Source organism: Festucalex cinctus, chromosome 5 (assembly GCF_051991245.1).
Source record: "Festucalex cinctus isolate MCC-2025b chromosome 5, RoL_Fcin_1.0, whole genome shotgun sequence".
NCBI lineage: Eukaryota > Metazoa > Chordata > Actinopteri > Syngnathiformes > Syngnathidae > Festucalex > Festucalex cinctus.
In genome coordinates, this window is record NC_135415.1 from 21323805 (window position 1) to 21339501 (window position 15697).

General features: G+C 41.1%; 2 protein-coding genes and 1 long non-coding RNA gene across 3 annotated transcripts; 1 reads left to right on the top strand and 2 right to left on the bottom strand.

The window, feature by feature from the left end:
• Positions 1-315: 315 nt before the first annotated feature.
• On the bottom strand, positions 316-6467 carry bhmt (betaine-homocysteine methyltransferase). Its single transcript, XM_077521321.1, has 8 exons — positions 6312-6467; positions 5700-5832; positions 4378-4490; positions 4107-4298; positions 3882-4029; positions 2072-2254; positions 1699-1927; positions 316-767 (listed from the first exon to the last, which is right to left on the bottom strand). The coding sequence occupies exons 1-8, from the start codon at positions 6324-6326 to the stop codon at positions 590-592; spliced, it is 1191 nt and encodes a 396-aa protein (XP_077377447.1). The 5' UTR covers positions 6327-6467; the 3' UTR covers positions 316-589.
• On the top strand, positions 4922-11156 carry LOC144018781 (uncharacterized). The gene is made up of 4 exons (XR_013283514.1): positions 4922-5033; positions 8454-8581; positions 8803-9023; positions 9106-11156. It is a non-coding gene; the product is annotated as an uncharacterized LOC144018781 (long non-coding RNA).
• Positions 8303-14448, bottom strand: LOC144018779 (betaine--homocysteine S-methyltransferase 1-like). The gene is made up of 8 exons (XM_077521320.1): positions 14294-14448; positions 13530-13662; positions 13347-13459; positions 12046-12237; positions 10890-11037; positions 9068-9250; positions 8768-8996; positions 8303-8613 (listed from the first exon to the last, which is right to left on the bottom strand). The coding sequence occupies exons 1-8, from the start codon at positions 14309-14311 to the stop codon at positions 8421-8423; spliced, it is 1209 nt and encodes a 402-aa protein (XP_077377446.1). The 5' UTR covers positions 14312-14448; the 3' UTR covers positions 8303-8420.
• Between the last annotated feature and the right edge of the window lie 1249 nt (positions 14449-15697).

The window sequence follows — 15697 nt, forward strand, 5'->3', positions numbered from 1 at the left end:
CATCAGCCATCATAGCAAATGGCGATTCTCCATTATGGCTCAAACATCATGGCGTATGTAGGAATGGAAGAATGTTTATTTGTTGTGATTGTATTGTATTGTATTGTATTGGTGTTAATGTTTTATGTTATGTTATGTTTGTTTGTTTTTTGTGTTTTTGTAAAGCGCTTTGTGACAGCTCAGGCTGTTTGAAAGCGCTATATAAATAAACTTGAGTTGAGTATTTATAAATAAAATCAAGATGTTTTGATTTGCAAACATTTCTTGCATCTTATTTTATGCATTCATCTCATAGCAACAGTCAAGACACCGATACACGTTGTAGAAGGTCTCTCTTTATTTTACATAGTGGTCGTGTGTCATGGAAAAGTCCCGATCTTAAAGGGGCCTGCTCCAAACTTGAGCTCCCACTGCGGCTTCACATAAACTCTGCAGCAGTTTACAATCATCAGATGCACACAAGAGTGGCAGTTACAAGTGAGGATCTGGTCAACATGGTCAAAATGCTGACATTTGCACACGTGTGTTAGTCCACGACTGTCTACGTGAATCTCTGCTGTCAGGTCTGAGGGGTGCGGCGCTAGTTAAATCAGTGGCTCTTTGAGCGGTCAAACAGCTCCTTGAGTTGTTGCTTAGAGGTGGCTTCTTTTTGCTGCATGAGCTCGGTGTCGCCTTTGGTGACACCCCAGCCGTCTGGGTTGGACATGGAGGAACACAATGGACGACCAGAGGCCGGCTTCAGGTTCTCCCAGTAGTCACGACGAGCTCTAAATTGTACAAAAAATAAAAGACAGATATACCATAAGCTACATATTGGAGACCTATTTTTATTTTGCTGATTGTTTTGGGGTCTGTAATGACTCAATTTTGTACATAAAGGCCCATGACGCAGGATTCAGAGTTTTTACAAATTTGCGATCCCTCTGGCGGAACACGAAATGGACGCCAGCGACGCGCACGGCCAGGATCATGAGCATGACGTCATGCTCAGAGCAAAAGTTAAAGTTTCCGGCCCGACCGTGCCAACATTGTTTCATTTTAGAGGAAAATAGGGGCAACCGTTATTGTGCTACAGTAGTGCCTCCTGTCCACTATAAAATTCCGACTTTTGGCCACGAGATGGCGGCACAGGACTGTTTAACACAATATATTTGACAGACGAAGCAAATCAGGAAGCGATTAGAAAGAACGTCTCAGTCGTTGAAAGCATGGCTGTAGGTACATTTAAAAAAATTTGGACATGATTATATTGTATATATTGTGGGATGATAAATTTGTTTGCTAGGAAATACTAATGGAGTTAGTTTGCTGTAAACAGAGATAATGGGATACTGTTATACTACAGCATTTTTGTCCATTCCTCTTAATGTGTTTGTATTATTTCGAAGAGTGTTTAAGGAAAATAAGTAATAAATGAAAATAAGCAACATAAATGCTACTAAAATATGCAAGGAGTATTAAAATAGGCTACTTCTATACAGTATTGCAGATTTCACGTATTGTGGGGGTGATCTATAATGTACCGCGATAGAGGGGGGTTTACTGTATATGTATGGAATATATATGTACATATTAAAACGTGTTCCAGGCCAATTAAAACCAATGTTAAAATTTGTGGCCAAAATTCCCAAAAGTGTGTGCTATATCGTGCTCCTGCAAATGCATGCAACCATGTCCCAGTGTATGATTATGGATTACCTGGCTCTGACCCAGGGTTTGGTGTGCATCTCCAGACCCGCACCCCACATGCCATGTTTCTCCGATCCAGGGGGCATAATTCTCCTCTCGGCTGCCAGTTCCTCTGCTATGGCCCTGATGTGGTACGGCTCAAATCCGCAGCAGCCGCCGATGAAGCGGATGCCGGCGTTGTAGGCCTCCCTGGCGTACTTGTGCATGTCCCAGCGGGTCAGGATCCTGGGCTCCAGACCTAGGCAAGGAATTCATAAATTGCAAAGTGCCTACTTGTAGTGATTTTTATTTTTTTCCGTAGAATAGTCTATGTTTTTTTCCAAAAACGAGTGTTGTAAACCACTACTTAAAAGTATAACGTGGTTCTTTTGTGTGTGACTACCGAAGGGGAATTCTGGCAGGTCGATGAATCCCTGGCAGTTGCAGTCGGGAGTGTGGTAGGCCAGAGGCTGCACCATGTAGTGAGCCTTCAGTCCAGCCTTCTCCACGCCCTCCTTCATCATCTTGACAGCCTTCACACAGGTCAGTGGGTCAAAGTGGCAGTTGACACCCACAATCTGGGCACCTACGCAAGGAGACGGCACACTGATGTGAATTCACAAAATTCGAAGGAAAGCAACATTTCTATTTCTACGATTTATGGGTGAAAATGTAACGAGTCACTGTCGTCCGTACTCCTCAAAATGCTATTGGTTGCTATTGATTCCCATCCATACTCCTAATGTGTTTTGTCAGTTCCCGGAATGTCCAAACAAAAAAAATATGGAGCCCTCTCTTATGTGAGAGGAATTTTCTTTTTGGGCATCAGAGTCACAATGGCCCCCTTTCCTCAAGTCAAAACTGGTTCGATCTTGTAGCCTATTGCTGCATTCGAGGAAGGTGGGAAGTCAGATATATGACACCGTTCGATGTGAATGTAAACAGCAAAGATGGCTGATTTGGATAAATTGTTTGTTGTTCTAGTTAATGCAGTTAGTAAAAAAAAATCACATTTTGTTATGTGAAGTTACTTATTTTGGTTTGAATAACTAAAGTAATGGTTTTACATAAATATGTTTAGAATTGTGTAAATTATGTTGTTTTTCCATGCACGGTCTTTATATCTACGGCGGTCGCCATTGTCGAGTGGCATCAGATTGAAGCCGGTCGGTGATGTTGGGTCCTTTTATTTTTTCCAACTTCTCCAAGTTCAAAGGGCCGTTCCCGTGCACACTTCCTTGCATGACCTCAAATGCAGTATTAAACAAGGAATTAGCCTGCTAAGTAAGAATGCCTCAAGCAAACACAAATGTGGAGACCGAAGATTTTTTTGATTTTTGATTTTTTTTGTCTTGACTTTGGTTTTTGGAATTTTCCCTTTTGGCATTTGAGTCACAATAGAAACATTCCCTCTTTTGTTAGACAAAAAGCTCTGATTTTGTCGCCTTGAATATGAACGTAGCACGCTAATGCTAGCTAAGAAATATGCAAATGTTTGATACACTACTTGAGATTCAAGTCAACCAACTTAAGAGGTATTCTATTTTTTATTTTTGGGTTTGAGCCATTGTTTGGACAAAGCAAAACTTTGAGCCGTTCTGCATGGTGACAGTGAACTCAACTCAGCTCACTTCACGACAAGTTTAGCAAATAGGGAACAATTCTTCTAAAAAGAGGCTTCAATCTGTTGAATTCACTTTTGCGTAAAGTACTGTCAGACTAAAAAAAAAAAAAGAAGGGGGAATTACATGTGTATGGAAATCAACTACCGCACAACTCTGCCTTAAGGATCATCACTAGCTTAATGCTAACAGTGCAAAACACAAAAAATGGGTTAGCAAATAGCAGCGATTTTCGTAGTGTTGCAAGCTGTTAGCAACGGATATTTGAACACAAACAGTGACACAAGTATATATTCTTTATCTTCTGTGAAAATTGGCTAATATGATTAGCTCCCTGAGCCTATTGTGAAACTCTTCTTCGCGTTTGTCTCGATGTCTGTATTTACTGCCACCCGGTGGCCAAGGCTCGCACAACAGAAGGAGCGCCAACGGATTAATGGCATTTCCCCTTTATATGGGGAACAATGCTTTGAGATATGAGTGTTTTGAGATACGAGGGTGGTTACGGAAGAAATTTAACTCGCAAGTCAAGGCACCACTGTCGCAAATGTGGAGTCAGTTGTGTTTGTGCGTGAATGAAAGTTCACCAACCAGCTCTGACCAGCCTGACAGCACACTCGCCAGGCGAGACGCCGTGCATGTCGCCTTCTGGCCCGATGCACAGAGAAGCGGCCACGGGCTTCCCCGTCCCCTTCAGAACCTCCACCGCCCACACGGCCTCCTCAACGTGTTCAAAGTACTGCAGGAGGGGCAAACCTCAATATGCAATAGCGGAAAATCGATAATGAGCGTGCAGAAGCGAGGATTCGCGTGTACCTCAGCAATCAGGAAGTCCACGTTCTTCTTGATGAAAACGTCCAGTTGCTTCTTGAAGATGGCCTTCACGTCAGCCTCACTCTTGCAGCTCAGGTACGACGGCGTTTGAGACACGCCTCCCGCCACCAAGGCGTCACCCTCGTTGGCCACCTGGCGGGCCAGGTCGCAGGCGGCCTCATTGATTTGGGCGCCCTGTGGGATGAAACCAGTTTATTGACGTCATGCGAAAATGTGGCTCATTCCAGTATCACGCTAGTTTTATTGAACGTACGGTGTAGGTGAGTTTGTTGCCCCTGTTCTCCAGCTTGTCGTCACTGGCGTAGAAGGTGAAGGTCTGCATGACATTGGACCCTGCCCTCAAGAACTCCCGGTGCAGCTGGCGAACTGGAACAGCAAACACGATTGCATCAGACGCAGGGTTATACATTATAGTTCACGAAAACTAACACAATAACTACATTAAATTAAAACATATTTTTGTGAATGAAATAAATCTAAATGATCGGAAATGATTTCTAAAACTAAACTAAATATCCATCTTTAATTAATTTCATACCTTTGATACATTAAAAAAAAAAAAAAAAAAAAAAATGAAGGAGCTACAGATCCCAAAATAGTAACCTTGCTCTCGCAAGATGAATTCTCATGGTATTTGTGAGTTCACAAACTCCGGAGAATACATCTTGTACCACTCCCACTGATAACCGCCGTTCCCGAACCGCTGGTGGATCGGACCAATCACAGAGCAACATTGTGCTTGGGGGCGGGACATGCAACTGTGATGAAACCAGGAAGCCGACGCCGGAGCTAACAAACAAACCTAACATGGACAGATGGACGCTACAATTAATTCTTTTCTCGCAGAATTACTCACCGTTTCCTTGTTGAATTTTGAACAGTGAGAGGCGCTTCGTGCATTTTTAGCTGGTAAGATGTTCCCCCCTTCGACATGAACAAACACGACATTTTCACCCGAAATTTTCACCGTGATTGGTTAAAACAAACGTGTAGAATGTTGCATCGCCCAATCAGCTCGAATTATTGTACAAAATGTCCCGCCTTTTCTTGACAAAACTATTGTGGAAACTGGAGAGGTACCATCTGGCTATTGCCAGGTCACCAAAATAGCATTTTTCCTTAAAATTGCATGAAATTAATGGTAATTTATTATTATTATAATATCTAATTTTTAGTTCCTGATGGTAAAATAACCACAAGAGGGCGCTCGATATTCGTATCGGCCACCGTCGCACATGCCGTTGCCTTGAAATAAGATTGTAATCGGCACTGATGGATACCTGGTTTTGGTACTCGGCCATCCCTAATTTAAACTTTTTTTTAAATTATTTTTATTATTTTTTTATAAAAGCTAACAAACCTACTCTAAAAGTAGTAAGATTCCAAATGAAATAAAAACTAACTATAAAGAAAAACCCCAAACTACAATAACAATAATCAGAAGACATCAAAAAAGACAAATTTAAAAAAAAAAAGAAAACTACACAGACATCCAATGCAGGAATGTTCAAACTCTTAATCTCAAAAAAAAAAAAAAAAAAAGTCTTAAAAAGTGAGTTGACGCCCGGTCCTCACCTGCTTCGGGGTGCTCGGTGGCGGCCTCGGGGGTCCAGGGGCCCGCCTTCACGTAGCCTCTCTTCTCCAGGGCGAACACGAAGCCGCCATCGCCGATCACCACCTCCCCAGCGTTGAGACGCTCCAAGATTCCCTGAGAGAAAGAAACAAAGGATGGATGTCAACTTAGGAATGAAAATAAACACGCACGCATGCACAAGAGCCACTTTTATATTTTAAAATACCCCCGCAAACTTGAGCCACTAAGGTGAAAGTTTTTCATTTAACCACAAAAATGATACTTGGAAAGATGACTGATACATTCCTGTGAAATGGAGCCAAAATCAAGATGGTTTAATATTAGAAGCCTCACACTTCTCTGTGGAGGCCTCAATCATCAAAAGCAACTTTTGACCTTTCGATCCACAATACACTGCAATTAATTGTTGTTTATTGGTTTAATGTACGGATTTGTCTTTTTTTTTTTTTTTTTTAATCACGAGAAGCTATTTGTAATATAATAAAATTGCAATACTAGCCAAACATTTTCATTCATAACCTAAGTTAAAGTATAATTTAAAGGATCATATTTTGGCGTTTTACGGACATCAATTCCGACTGCATATCGCTTACCTTTGGTGGTGCCATATTCCCAGAGCTGCGTGGACCCCTGACTGCTCAGACTTTGACAGGTTGAAACAGACATTAAATGGGCCAGAGCACTTCTTTAAATCCTTTGCGACCAGGGGAGGGGTCAAAGCTACAGACGCTCTGATTGGCAAAGCACAAGTTACACAACAACTGCCCCCCTCTCACCTTTCCAGATGAATAAGTGTTTGTCACTGCGCATTTACTAGCTTCGTCCGGATGAAGTACGCTTGTTGGTTTGTTTGTGTGTCTCGCTTTAAGTGTGAGTCTTGCTGACGAGACACGTTGATAAGATACACATACCTGTCCACAGCATCCGTACCTGTTGAAAGAAATCACTTCCCAAGTGATGAAGGCATAAAATAGGTGAAAGAGAGGAGATTGGCGTAGAACTTTAAACTCAAGGGGGAATCATTAAACCTGGTATGTTTGTATTGACTTTGTGTTATGTAATGTTATACAGTGGCATGGGCTGATCTGGATCATGAGCAAAAGTTAGTTTTTCAGTAAAAAACATGATCTAAGGTTACATAAACAGCTATACTTCCCACGTTTGTGTATTGCAGTTGTTAAAACGTAGCTCTTATTTGTTTCTGATGGTAATGAATCAATGTTAAACTTAAATCCTTTGTTTTATTTATTTATTTATTTATTTATTAATTTCCTTTGGTTATTTAATATTAATTGCTCTCTGGATACTTGTTTAAGTTAAGTGTAGTAGCAGAGTATATTTTATTCTCAATTGGTAGATGGGGTGGGATTAAATATATTTTTTTGTTCTTTCCACTCCCATTCTGGCAGAATTGGACTTTATCGTTTTTTGTGTGTGTTTTTTGTTTTGTTTGTTTGCTCTTTGTGGAATCTGACACTGACTGTGTTGCTTTTGTTATTGCCTGAAACTAAATAAAAAAAAATGAAATGAATCCAACAAATTTAAATTTAGATTTTGTATCTAGTCTGATTGGTCTGTTTTTCAATCTGATTGGTTGATTTGAATAATCCTGCTCATTTATGGATCCTGATCAAAAAATATTTTGTCAGTCTCAAAAATGTTACACGAATAGCTACACAACACGTGACTGAAATCTGTTCATCACCATATAGTAACCGAATGTCTGTTTTATCATAATGATCTGGACATTGAGTTAGCTATCAATGCATTTTCAGCTATGCTATGGTGCTAGTGCTAGTTTGTTTCCCACATTCTAATTCCAGATTCCTGATCATGATCCAAAGTTAATCAGTATAAATCATATATACAACTCATGTCTTTTTTTTTATGTCAATTTAAAACTCAATCAATTAGTGATGTGGTCATTTTGAAGAACCATGTAAAAAGTAGATTTTAAAATTTTAGAGCTGTAGGTTTAAAAACAATCCAGATTCATGTTCTAGATTCAGATGATGATTCCACCAATTTGGTTCTCGGGTCATATCAGTGCTACCTTCACGTCCCTGTTGCAAAAAATCGTCTAGGTCATGTTCATATTATACCAAAGCTACACAATAGATTTAATCTGAATCAATTCACTTTTGGAGTTTGCAAACTCTAGAGTCCAAAACTCCATCAATATGTCTTTTGGTCATACCAAGAAATTTTGGAACAAACATGATCCACATTCTCAAATCTAGATTCATATCATCAGATTAATCACTTCATCCTGATTTTTTTTTTTTTAACAGTATGTGGACCAAAACTGACAGAACTGTAATTAATTAATCTGTCACTGTCAACTTTTTGAGTTACATCTACTGCGTTAATTTTTACAAATTAGATCTAATCCGGATTTGATCTGGATTCACATTGGCAATTTAGATAATCATCAAAAGTTCATCACTACAACTTTTGTCTTAGAAGTCTCAGACCAAATGTGCTTAATGTTGAACATTGGGAAATATTCAACAAATGATCAATATTAATAACTAAGCATTTCAATCACCAAAACAAAACCATACAAACATGTTAGGTTTGCAGCGATAACAACTTGCCACACATTAAACTTTATTCTGAGGTTTACAGCATATTGCAGCATGCATCGTTGTTTCAAGCACTTTTGTATCCTCAAGCTTTCTGTCGTCATTTTTTTTTTCTTCTCATTGCATCGATTTCCCCACTTTGTCTCGCAGTTCCATCACACGCTTCATTTCCTGGTCGCTGGTGGCCTCTTTGTGCTGCATGAGCTCAGTGTGACCCCTCGACATCCCCCAGCAGTCTGGAGTGGACATGGAAGGACATTTGGGGCGGCCGGACGCAGGTAGGAGATTTTCCCAGTACTCACGACGAGCCCTGAAGGAAATATTGACAACAAATTCTCAAATAAGACCAGTGAACTGTGTAGCGCAAACCGACAATATTTGAGAACTACGGACGACTTATAAATCCAATGGATGATTTACCTTTTTAGGAAAAAAAAAAAAAAAAAAAAAAAAGGATGCTTTACCTGGCTCTGACCCAGGGTTTGGTGTGCATCTCTAGACCGGCGCCCCACATGCCGTGTTTGTCCGACGCCGGGGGCAGAAACCCCCTCTCGGCCGCCAGTTCCTCTGCCACGGCCCTGATGTGGTATGGCTCAAATCCGCAGCAGCCGCCAATGAAGCGGATGCCGGCGTCGTAGGCCTCCCTGGCGTACTTGTGCATGTCCCAGCGGGTCAGGGTCCTGGGCTCCATAGCTTAAAGCAGCCGATAATCATTTGACGGTACAGTGCAAGTTGGTGCTTTGGTGTGCATTATTAGATTATACCGAAGGGGAATTCTGGTATGTCGATGAATCCCTTGCAGTTGCAGTCTGGGGTGTGGTAGGCGAGAGGCTGCACCATGTAGTGAGCCTTCAGTCCAGCCTTCTCCACGCCCGCCCTCATCAACTTGACAGTCTTCACACAGGTCAGTGGGTCAAAGTGGCAGTTGACACCCACAATTTGGGCACCTGCGGCATCACACCAATATCAATGCCGAGTCACATACTTGAAGAAACTTTTTTTTTGCTACATTTACTGATTTCTGTGACAGGTCATTTTAGTTTAACTAAAAGTAAAAAAAAAAAAAAAACATTTTTGTTAACCAAATAAAAAACAAAAATTCTTCTTAAAAAACGAAACTAACTGAAACTACATTTTCTATTTACAAAACTAACTAAAACTATAATTATAGCAAAAATATCCTTCATTTTAGTCTTTGGTAATGAATTTAATACATGACGCTTTGGGGTTAATTTTAAATATGATTTCAAGTATATTTATTTTGATATTAACGGCAACAGGGTTGTTTGAAAGTGTGTCACACAGATGTGACGTCATCTAGAAGCACCTTCAGATGATGTCGCTCGTAGGCAACAATTTTGCGTGCTTGACTTTTGGCTCCAATGGTTCGGGCTCGGCCCAAATGCAACGCTAGGTAAGAAATCTGTTACTTTTTTAAAATGTTACCATGGTTTTTATGAAATATTGCACACAATACAATATTTTTTAATTACATAAACTAATACTGAAACTAACTAAAACTAAGCATTTTTTAAATAACTAAAACTAATAAAAACAAACAGAACTGCCCTGCAAACTAATTAAAACAAACTAAATTAAAAAAACGGCGCTACGGTGGTTGACTGGTTAGCACGTCCGCCTCCCAGTACTGAGGACTCGGGTCCGAGTCCAGGCTCCGGCCTTCCTGGGTGGAGTTTGCATGTTCTCCCTGTGCCTGCGTGGGTCTTCTCCGGGTACTCCGGTCTCCTCCCACATTCCAAAGACATGCATGGCAGGTTAATTGGGTGCTTCGAATTGTCCCTAGGTGTGCGTGTGAGTGTGGATGGTTGTTCGTCTCTGTGTGCCCTGTGATTGGCTGGTGACCAGTTCAGGGTGTACCCCGCCTACTGCCCAAAGCCAGCTGAGATAGGCTCCAGCACCCCCCGCGACCCTTGTGAGGAATAAGCGCGCAAGAAAATGGATGGATGGATAAATTCAAAAACAAATCTCAAGATAAACTAAACTAAAATGAAAATTCCAAATCTATAATCATAACCCTGGTCATAAGGCAAAGTTTACATTTTTTCAAGTTTTCGCCCTAGACTAGATTTCCCCCTGCACCGAACATTTGCCAAATCCCTTCTCAAAATTCAGAACCAAACGAGAATAAACTGTAGTAAGGTGACAATTTTTTAGGATCATTGTGATATGTTCAAAAATCAGACTTTGTCACCGAAGAAAGTGGAAGAAACACTTTTTGCTTCTAAAATTGAATTATATTTATTATTTACAGTATATAAAGCAATTTATTATTAGCAAGGGCACCTATTTTTTGACATCATACCCTCTCATTCTGCCCAACTCATTTAAAAAATAAAATAAAATAAAACTATAGTAGCCATGTCAAATGTCAATTTTAATATATGCTACGGGCTACTGAAAAGTGGATGTTGGGCCGCAAATGGCCCCCGAGTCATAGTTTGCACAATTATATATTAGAACATTATCAGTGCGATACTTTGTTGTTAATTTTTACCAAGTGTGTCCATGGTGCACAATAAACAGTTACACATGTATGCGATTAATCAGACATAATGAAGAGCATACCAGCCTTCACCAGCCTGACGGCGCACTCGCCAGGCAAGACACCGTGCGGGTCGCCCTCGGGTCCCATGCACATCGTGGCGCCCACTGGCTTTCCGCTGGTCTTCAGCACCTCCACGGCCCACACGGCCTCCTCGACGTGCTCGAAGTACTGCGCAAAACAAAGGAGGCATTACAGGACCTGTGCCATAAAGGGGAAAATGTATTGACAATAATATGTTAAATGTGACCTCACTAGTGTAAACATGACATTGTGATTAATATTACATTTGTGGAATATGAGTTATGCAGCAAAATCCAGCCGTTTATATCCATCTCAGGTGGCGGCCATTTTGCCACTTGCTGTCAACTGAAGATGAAGTCACAGTTGTTCGCGGTTCAGGCAACGACCAATCACAGCTCACCTGTTTTCTGAAGCTGAATTGTGATTGGTTGTTACCTGAAACCTGAGAAACACTGATGTCATCTTCAGTTGACAGCAAGTGGCAAAATGGCCGCCTTCTGGCATTGATAAAAACTGCTGGATTTTGCTGCTTAACTTTATATTCCACTAATGCAATATTAACAAAAATATCATATTTAGACTTATGGGGCTGCATAGAACAAATTATTATAAATATTTTTTTTGAGGGGGGAGGTTTTACTTCCTCTTTAAAACAATTGTGGTGTATGAGCAAACATTCGTCTAATATAAAATATCAATTTTTTAATATAATAGTCTGTCTGTCTGTCTGTCTGTCTGTCTGTCTGTCTGTCTGTCTGTCTGTCTGTCTGTCTATCTATCTATCTATCTATCTATCTATCTATCTATCTATCTATCTATCTATCTATCTATCCATCCATCCATCCATCCATCCATCCATCCATCCTTTTCTGAAAGATAACATGCAGATGCACCCAGACGAAGGCACTAGTTACTTTGTGACTCTTCAATTGAATCGATGAACCTTACTTTCTAAGGTGTTTTTTCGGGATAGTCTAGTTTCACGGGCGCGGCCATCTTTGAAATGGGAGGTGGCTCAGTGTTGCACTGATGCACCAGGAAAAATGCTGAGAGCTATAAAGGACTGCCCCCTAAACTGTATATCAAAGTTGGAACTAAACCTTGATTTAACGGAATTATCCCACTTTAGTTCTCATTGGCTCCATCAATGTTTACCTCAACAATGAGAAAGTCCACGTTCTTCTTCATGAACACTTCCAGTTGCTTCTTGAAGATGGCCTTCACGTCGGCCTCACTCTTGCAGCTCATGTAAGACGGCGTCTGAGAGACGCCTCCCGCCACCAAGGCGTCGCCCTCGTTGGCCACCTCGCGGGCCAGATCGCACGCCGCCTCATTGATTTGGACCCCCTGAAAGTTTTGAGAAGAAGCCGATCACATGACTTAGCATCACATAACACTGTAAGTTGCTTGGTTGTAATGGATTTTGAAAAGATTGGGTAGCTTTTACTCAAGGTTGGTTGAATTATTTTTGACTGAGCAGATTGTGTTGAAGAGTGGATAAAGAGTTGAAGTTGGTCGCTATTTTGGACAGGTTTGTTGTGAGTTGAATAAAGTCAATTTTATGTAACGTTCTAAGAAAATGTTGGTGGCTTCTGATTGGCTGTTTTTAGCCACAGCTAAACTGATAGCCTGGGTAGCGTTAACCCATCAGTATATGTAGTTTTTACCTCTTTTTTTTTGGGGTCAAAATCTTGACCCAACGTGGTCTTTCAAATCATTAACCAAATGTGCTGGATATAAATATCTCAACATTGACTTTAGGATCCTTTTGGACCGCAGCGCCGAATTTGCAATTTCTTCCAATTTAGGTTACTTTTGACCCAGCAGTTTTTCTCTTTCTTTTCCTTTTTTCTGAGAGCTTAGTATTATTCATTTGGCAGCCTTCCCGAGTCACCATTGCATCATCGCTCTCTTTTTGTGTGTGTGTGTGCGTGCATGCATGTAAGTTTGTGCTCTTTAATCACCTGAAACCTGTTATGAATCCAAGACCCTTGACCTTAACCGGATAATTCAGAGGCCTGCCAGAATCCTGAAGTTGTCAGGAGACCAGAGGAAGGATCAACGGAAAGAAATATGAAACAAAGTGAACTCCCAACACCAACCAGACACTACCGTCCTCCCAGTTACAAATCCAGAATCTTTTACCAGCCCCAGATTCATCTAAATTCCAACAGACTAGGGAGACATTAAGAGATCAGAGGAAAGACTAAAGGAATCAAGGAAGGAATGATGAAGGAGAGTAAAATCCACAAACGACAACTACCACTGATTCAGCGACCAGTGGGTGCAGCAAATTCTTTTTGAGTTTCAGCAGATGCTGGTGTGGTGGATCTGGCATGCATGAGCCCCCAACCCCAGGGCCCCCCAGGTCACGGCAGCACCAAGGCAGAACCCCCCGGGAGAGCCAACCCAGAAGCCCGGAGCACCCTAGCAGTTTTTCTCATCCGGACGCCCACCGTCAGTTGTAGGTTCTGGCCTCTGTTCTCCAGTTTGTCGTCACTGGAGTAGAAGGAGAAGGTCTGCATGACGTTGGATCCGGCTCTCAGGAATTCTCTGTGGAGCTGCCTGACTGAGAGCATCATTCGTCGAGCTTTTACTCGTATGTGTAACTTCGGAAGTGCGCGTTCGGTGAGCCTTACCGGCCTCGGGGTGGGTAACAGTCGCTTCGGGGGTCCACGGCCCGGCCTTGACGTAGCCCCTCTTCTCTAGGGCAACCACAAAGCCCCCATCACCGATCACCACCTCGCCCGAGTTCAGACGCTCAATGATGCCCTGTGCGAACACAAACGCTTTGCATGGTCTTTATGTATGTTAGAACATTAATAAAAAAAAAGAAAATTAATATTTGTGAACAACCAGCCAATTTAGACCTTAATGAGGATAAAAAGAATACCGAAAACGAACGGAAGCTAATGGCTTCATCAGCAGTTTTGTAAGTTAGCAGAAAAAATGATTCCAGTGTCATACGGTTTTGTAAACAAGACTGAACAAATACGCCAATGCCGTGAAGATTTCATGTTTATGATTGCTTTTATGACAGAAAAAAGGTAATGCAGTGGGCGCAAAGGTGCGATGATAAAAAAGGCGCTATTACGCCGAGAGCTGTTGCAACAGTGAAGTCAGAGCGACAAATTGAACTCACTTATTAAGGACAAGGAGACTTACGCAATCGACCAAGATACGAGAAGCTGGATTAAATCTGTAAGTTAACTAGAGATGTCAACAAGCAGTTGACTTGTTATTGTGGTGTAAAGTTCTATATATGCCCATATTTAGCGACCGGAGAGATGATTGAAATATTAGGCACAGCTCTCAATGAGTGATTTGCATTTCTAGACTCGATTTCTCTCTATTGTCATACATATATACTCAAAAGCAATCACAAAACAAAATCAATGCTGACCTTCTTGATGGGTGCCATGTCTTCGTCCAGTTGTAACAATAGCAAACCCTGAATTGTTGCTTCCAAATCCCACACAAGGGCAATTCTTTTCCACTTTTTTATACCCGTGAAGGATCATGGGTGGATTATATAATCATGCAGGTGTTTTATTACCAGAACCGTCACACCATTCAATAAAGTCATTTAAAACTGTTGACACCCCTACGGAGAACTTTCAGTTCAGTCATTGTAGCATCAATAATTATGCTTTTAAACATTAACTGCAACTTCTTTATCAGTGATTCCATGTGTTTTGTGAAATGCTGAGAAATGGTAAATGTCAATATTTTGAAATCAGGCCAAAAGTGATTGACCAAGTGAAGTCACAGCAAATGCCTGCAAATCAACATGCTCTCTGACAGTTGCCATAATATGTTAGCATGACGCTAACAAGCGTACTCAAAAATAGGTTTAATAGGTTTGCTCAGGTCAGGCTCGAGTAGACTTTAACACTTGCTGTAGATCAGTCTTTTTTTGTAGTTAACCTATAACACCTTCCTGTCCTTATATACACACACACACGCACTCACACGGCAGATATGGTTTATTAACCTTCAGCAGAGCGCTGTCAGGTCTGGGTCGATCCAGTTTTAGGGAGATTAGCGGCGGCCCTCTTCCTCGGAGTTTATCAACAGGGTCAAAGTGCAAAAAAAAAAAAAAAAATGCCTCCAATCTACAGTTCACTGAAGGATATCATCAGGAGGTTTAATGCATCACATAAATGCCCTGATTGGACTACAATATGTCTCAAAACCTCCTCGAAATTTCTTCTGTTGACATTTTTATGTTGAGAAATTTGAATGAGTTGATACAAGTCAGGACTCTCCAGTGTTCTTATAAGGAAAAAATATGCTGGTGAATTTCTTTTCCATAAACAAACAAAATAATCCATATTAATTTATTATAAATTAACAGATTTTTGTATATATGTGTTTCCTGGTCACGTCATGTTTGTGTGGCGATTGGTAGTAGACAGAGTTCACAAGGCTCGATCATAACTGCGCCGTAGATCAGACAGACACATGCAATTTTAATTGCTACTCTGTATTAAATATAAAAGACTGCAGAAATGCAGTCAACCCTGCAGATTTGCATGGGATATTTCATATTACGTATGATTTATGTTACATGGTTACAAGCAGAAGATTGGCAGACTACAACTACTGTAATATTACTGCAGTTCACTTAGAGTAATTGTGAAACTCTTCCCGGTTTGTGTTGCACAAATTGCGTCTTGGCATATTTGCGTGCATAAGTGCAACTTCATAGGCAACTTTAAGGGTCCTGGCGCCACTGATCTCATCATCGAGGGGGTTATCGGCCACTCTGACGAGAAGCTTCACATGAAGCTCCAAAGTTCTACTG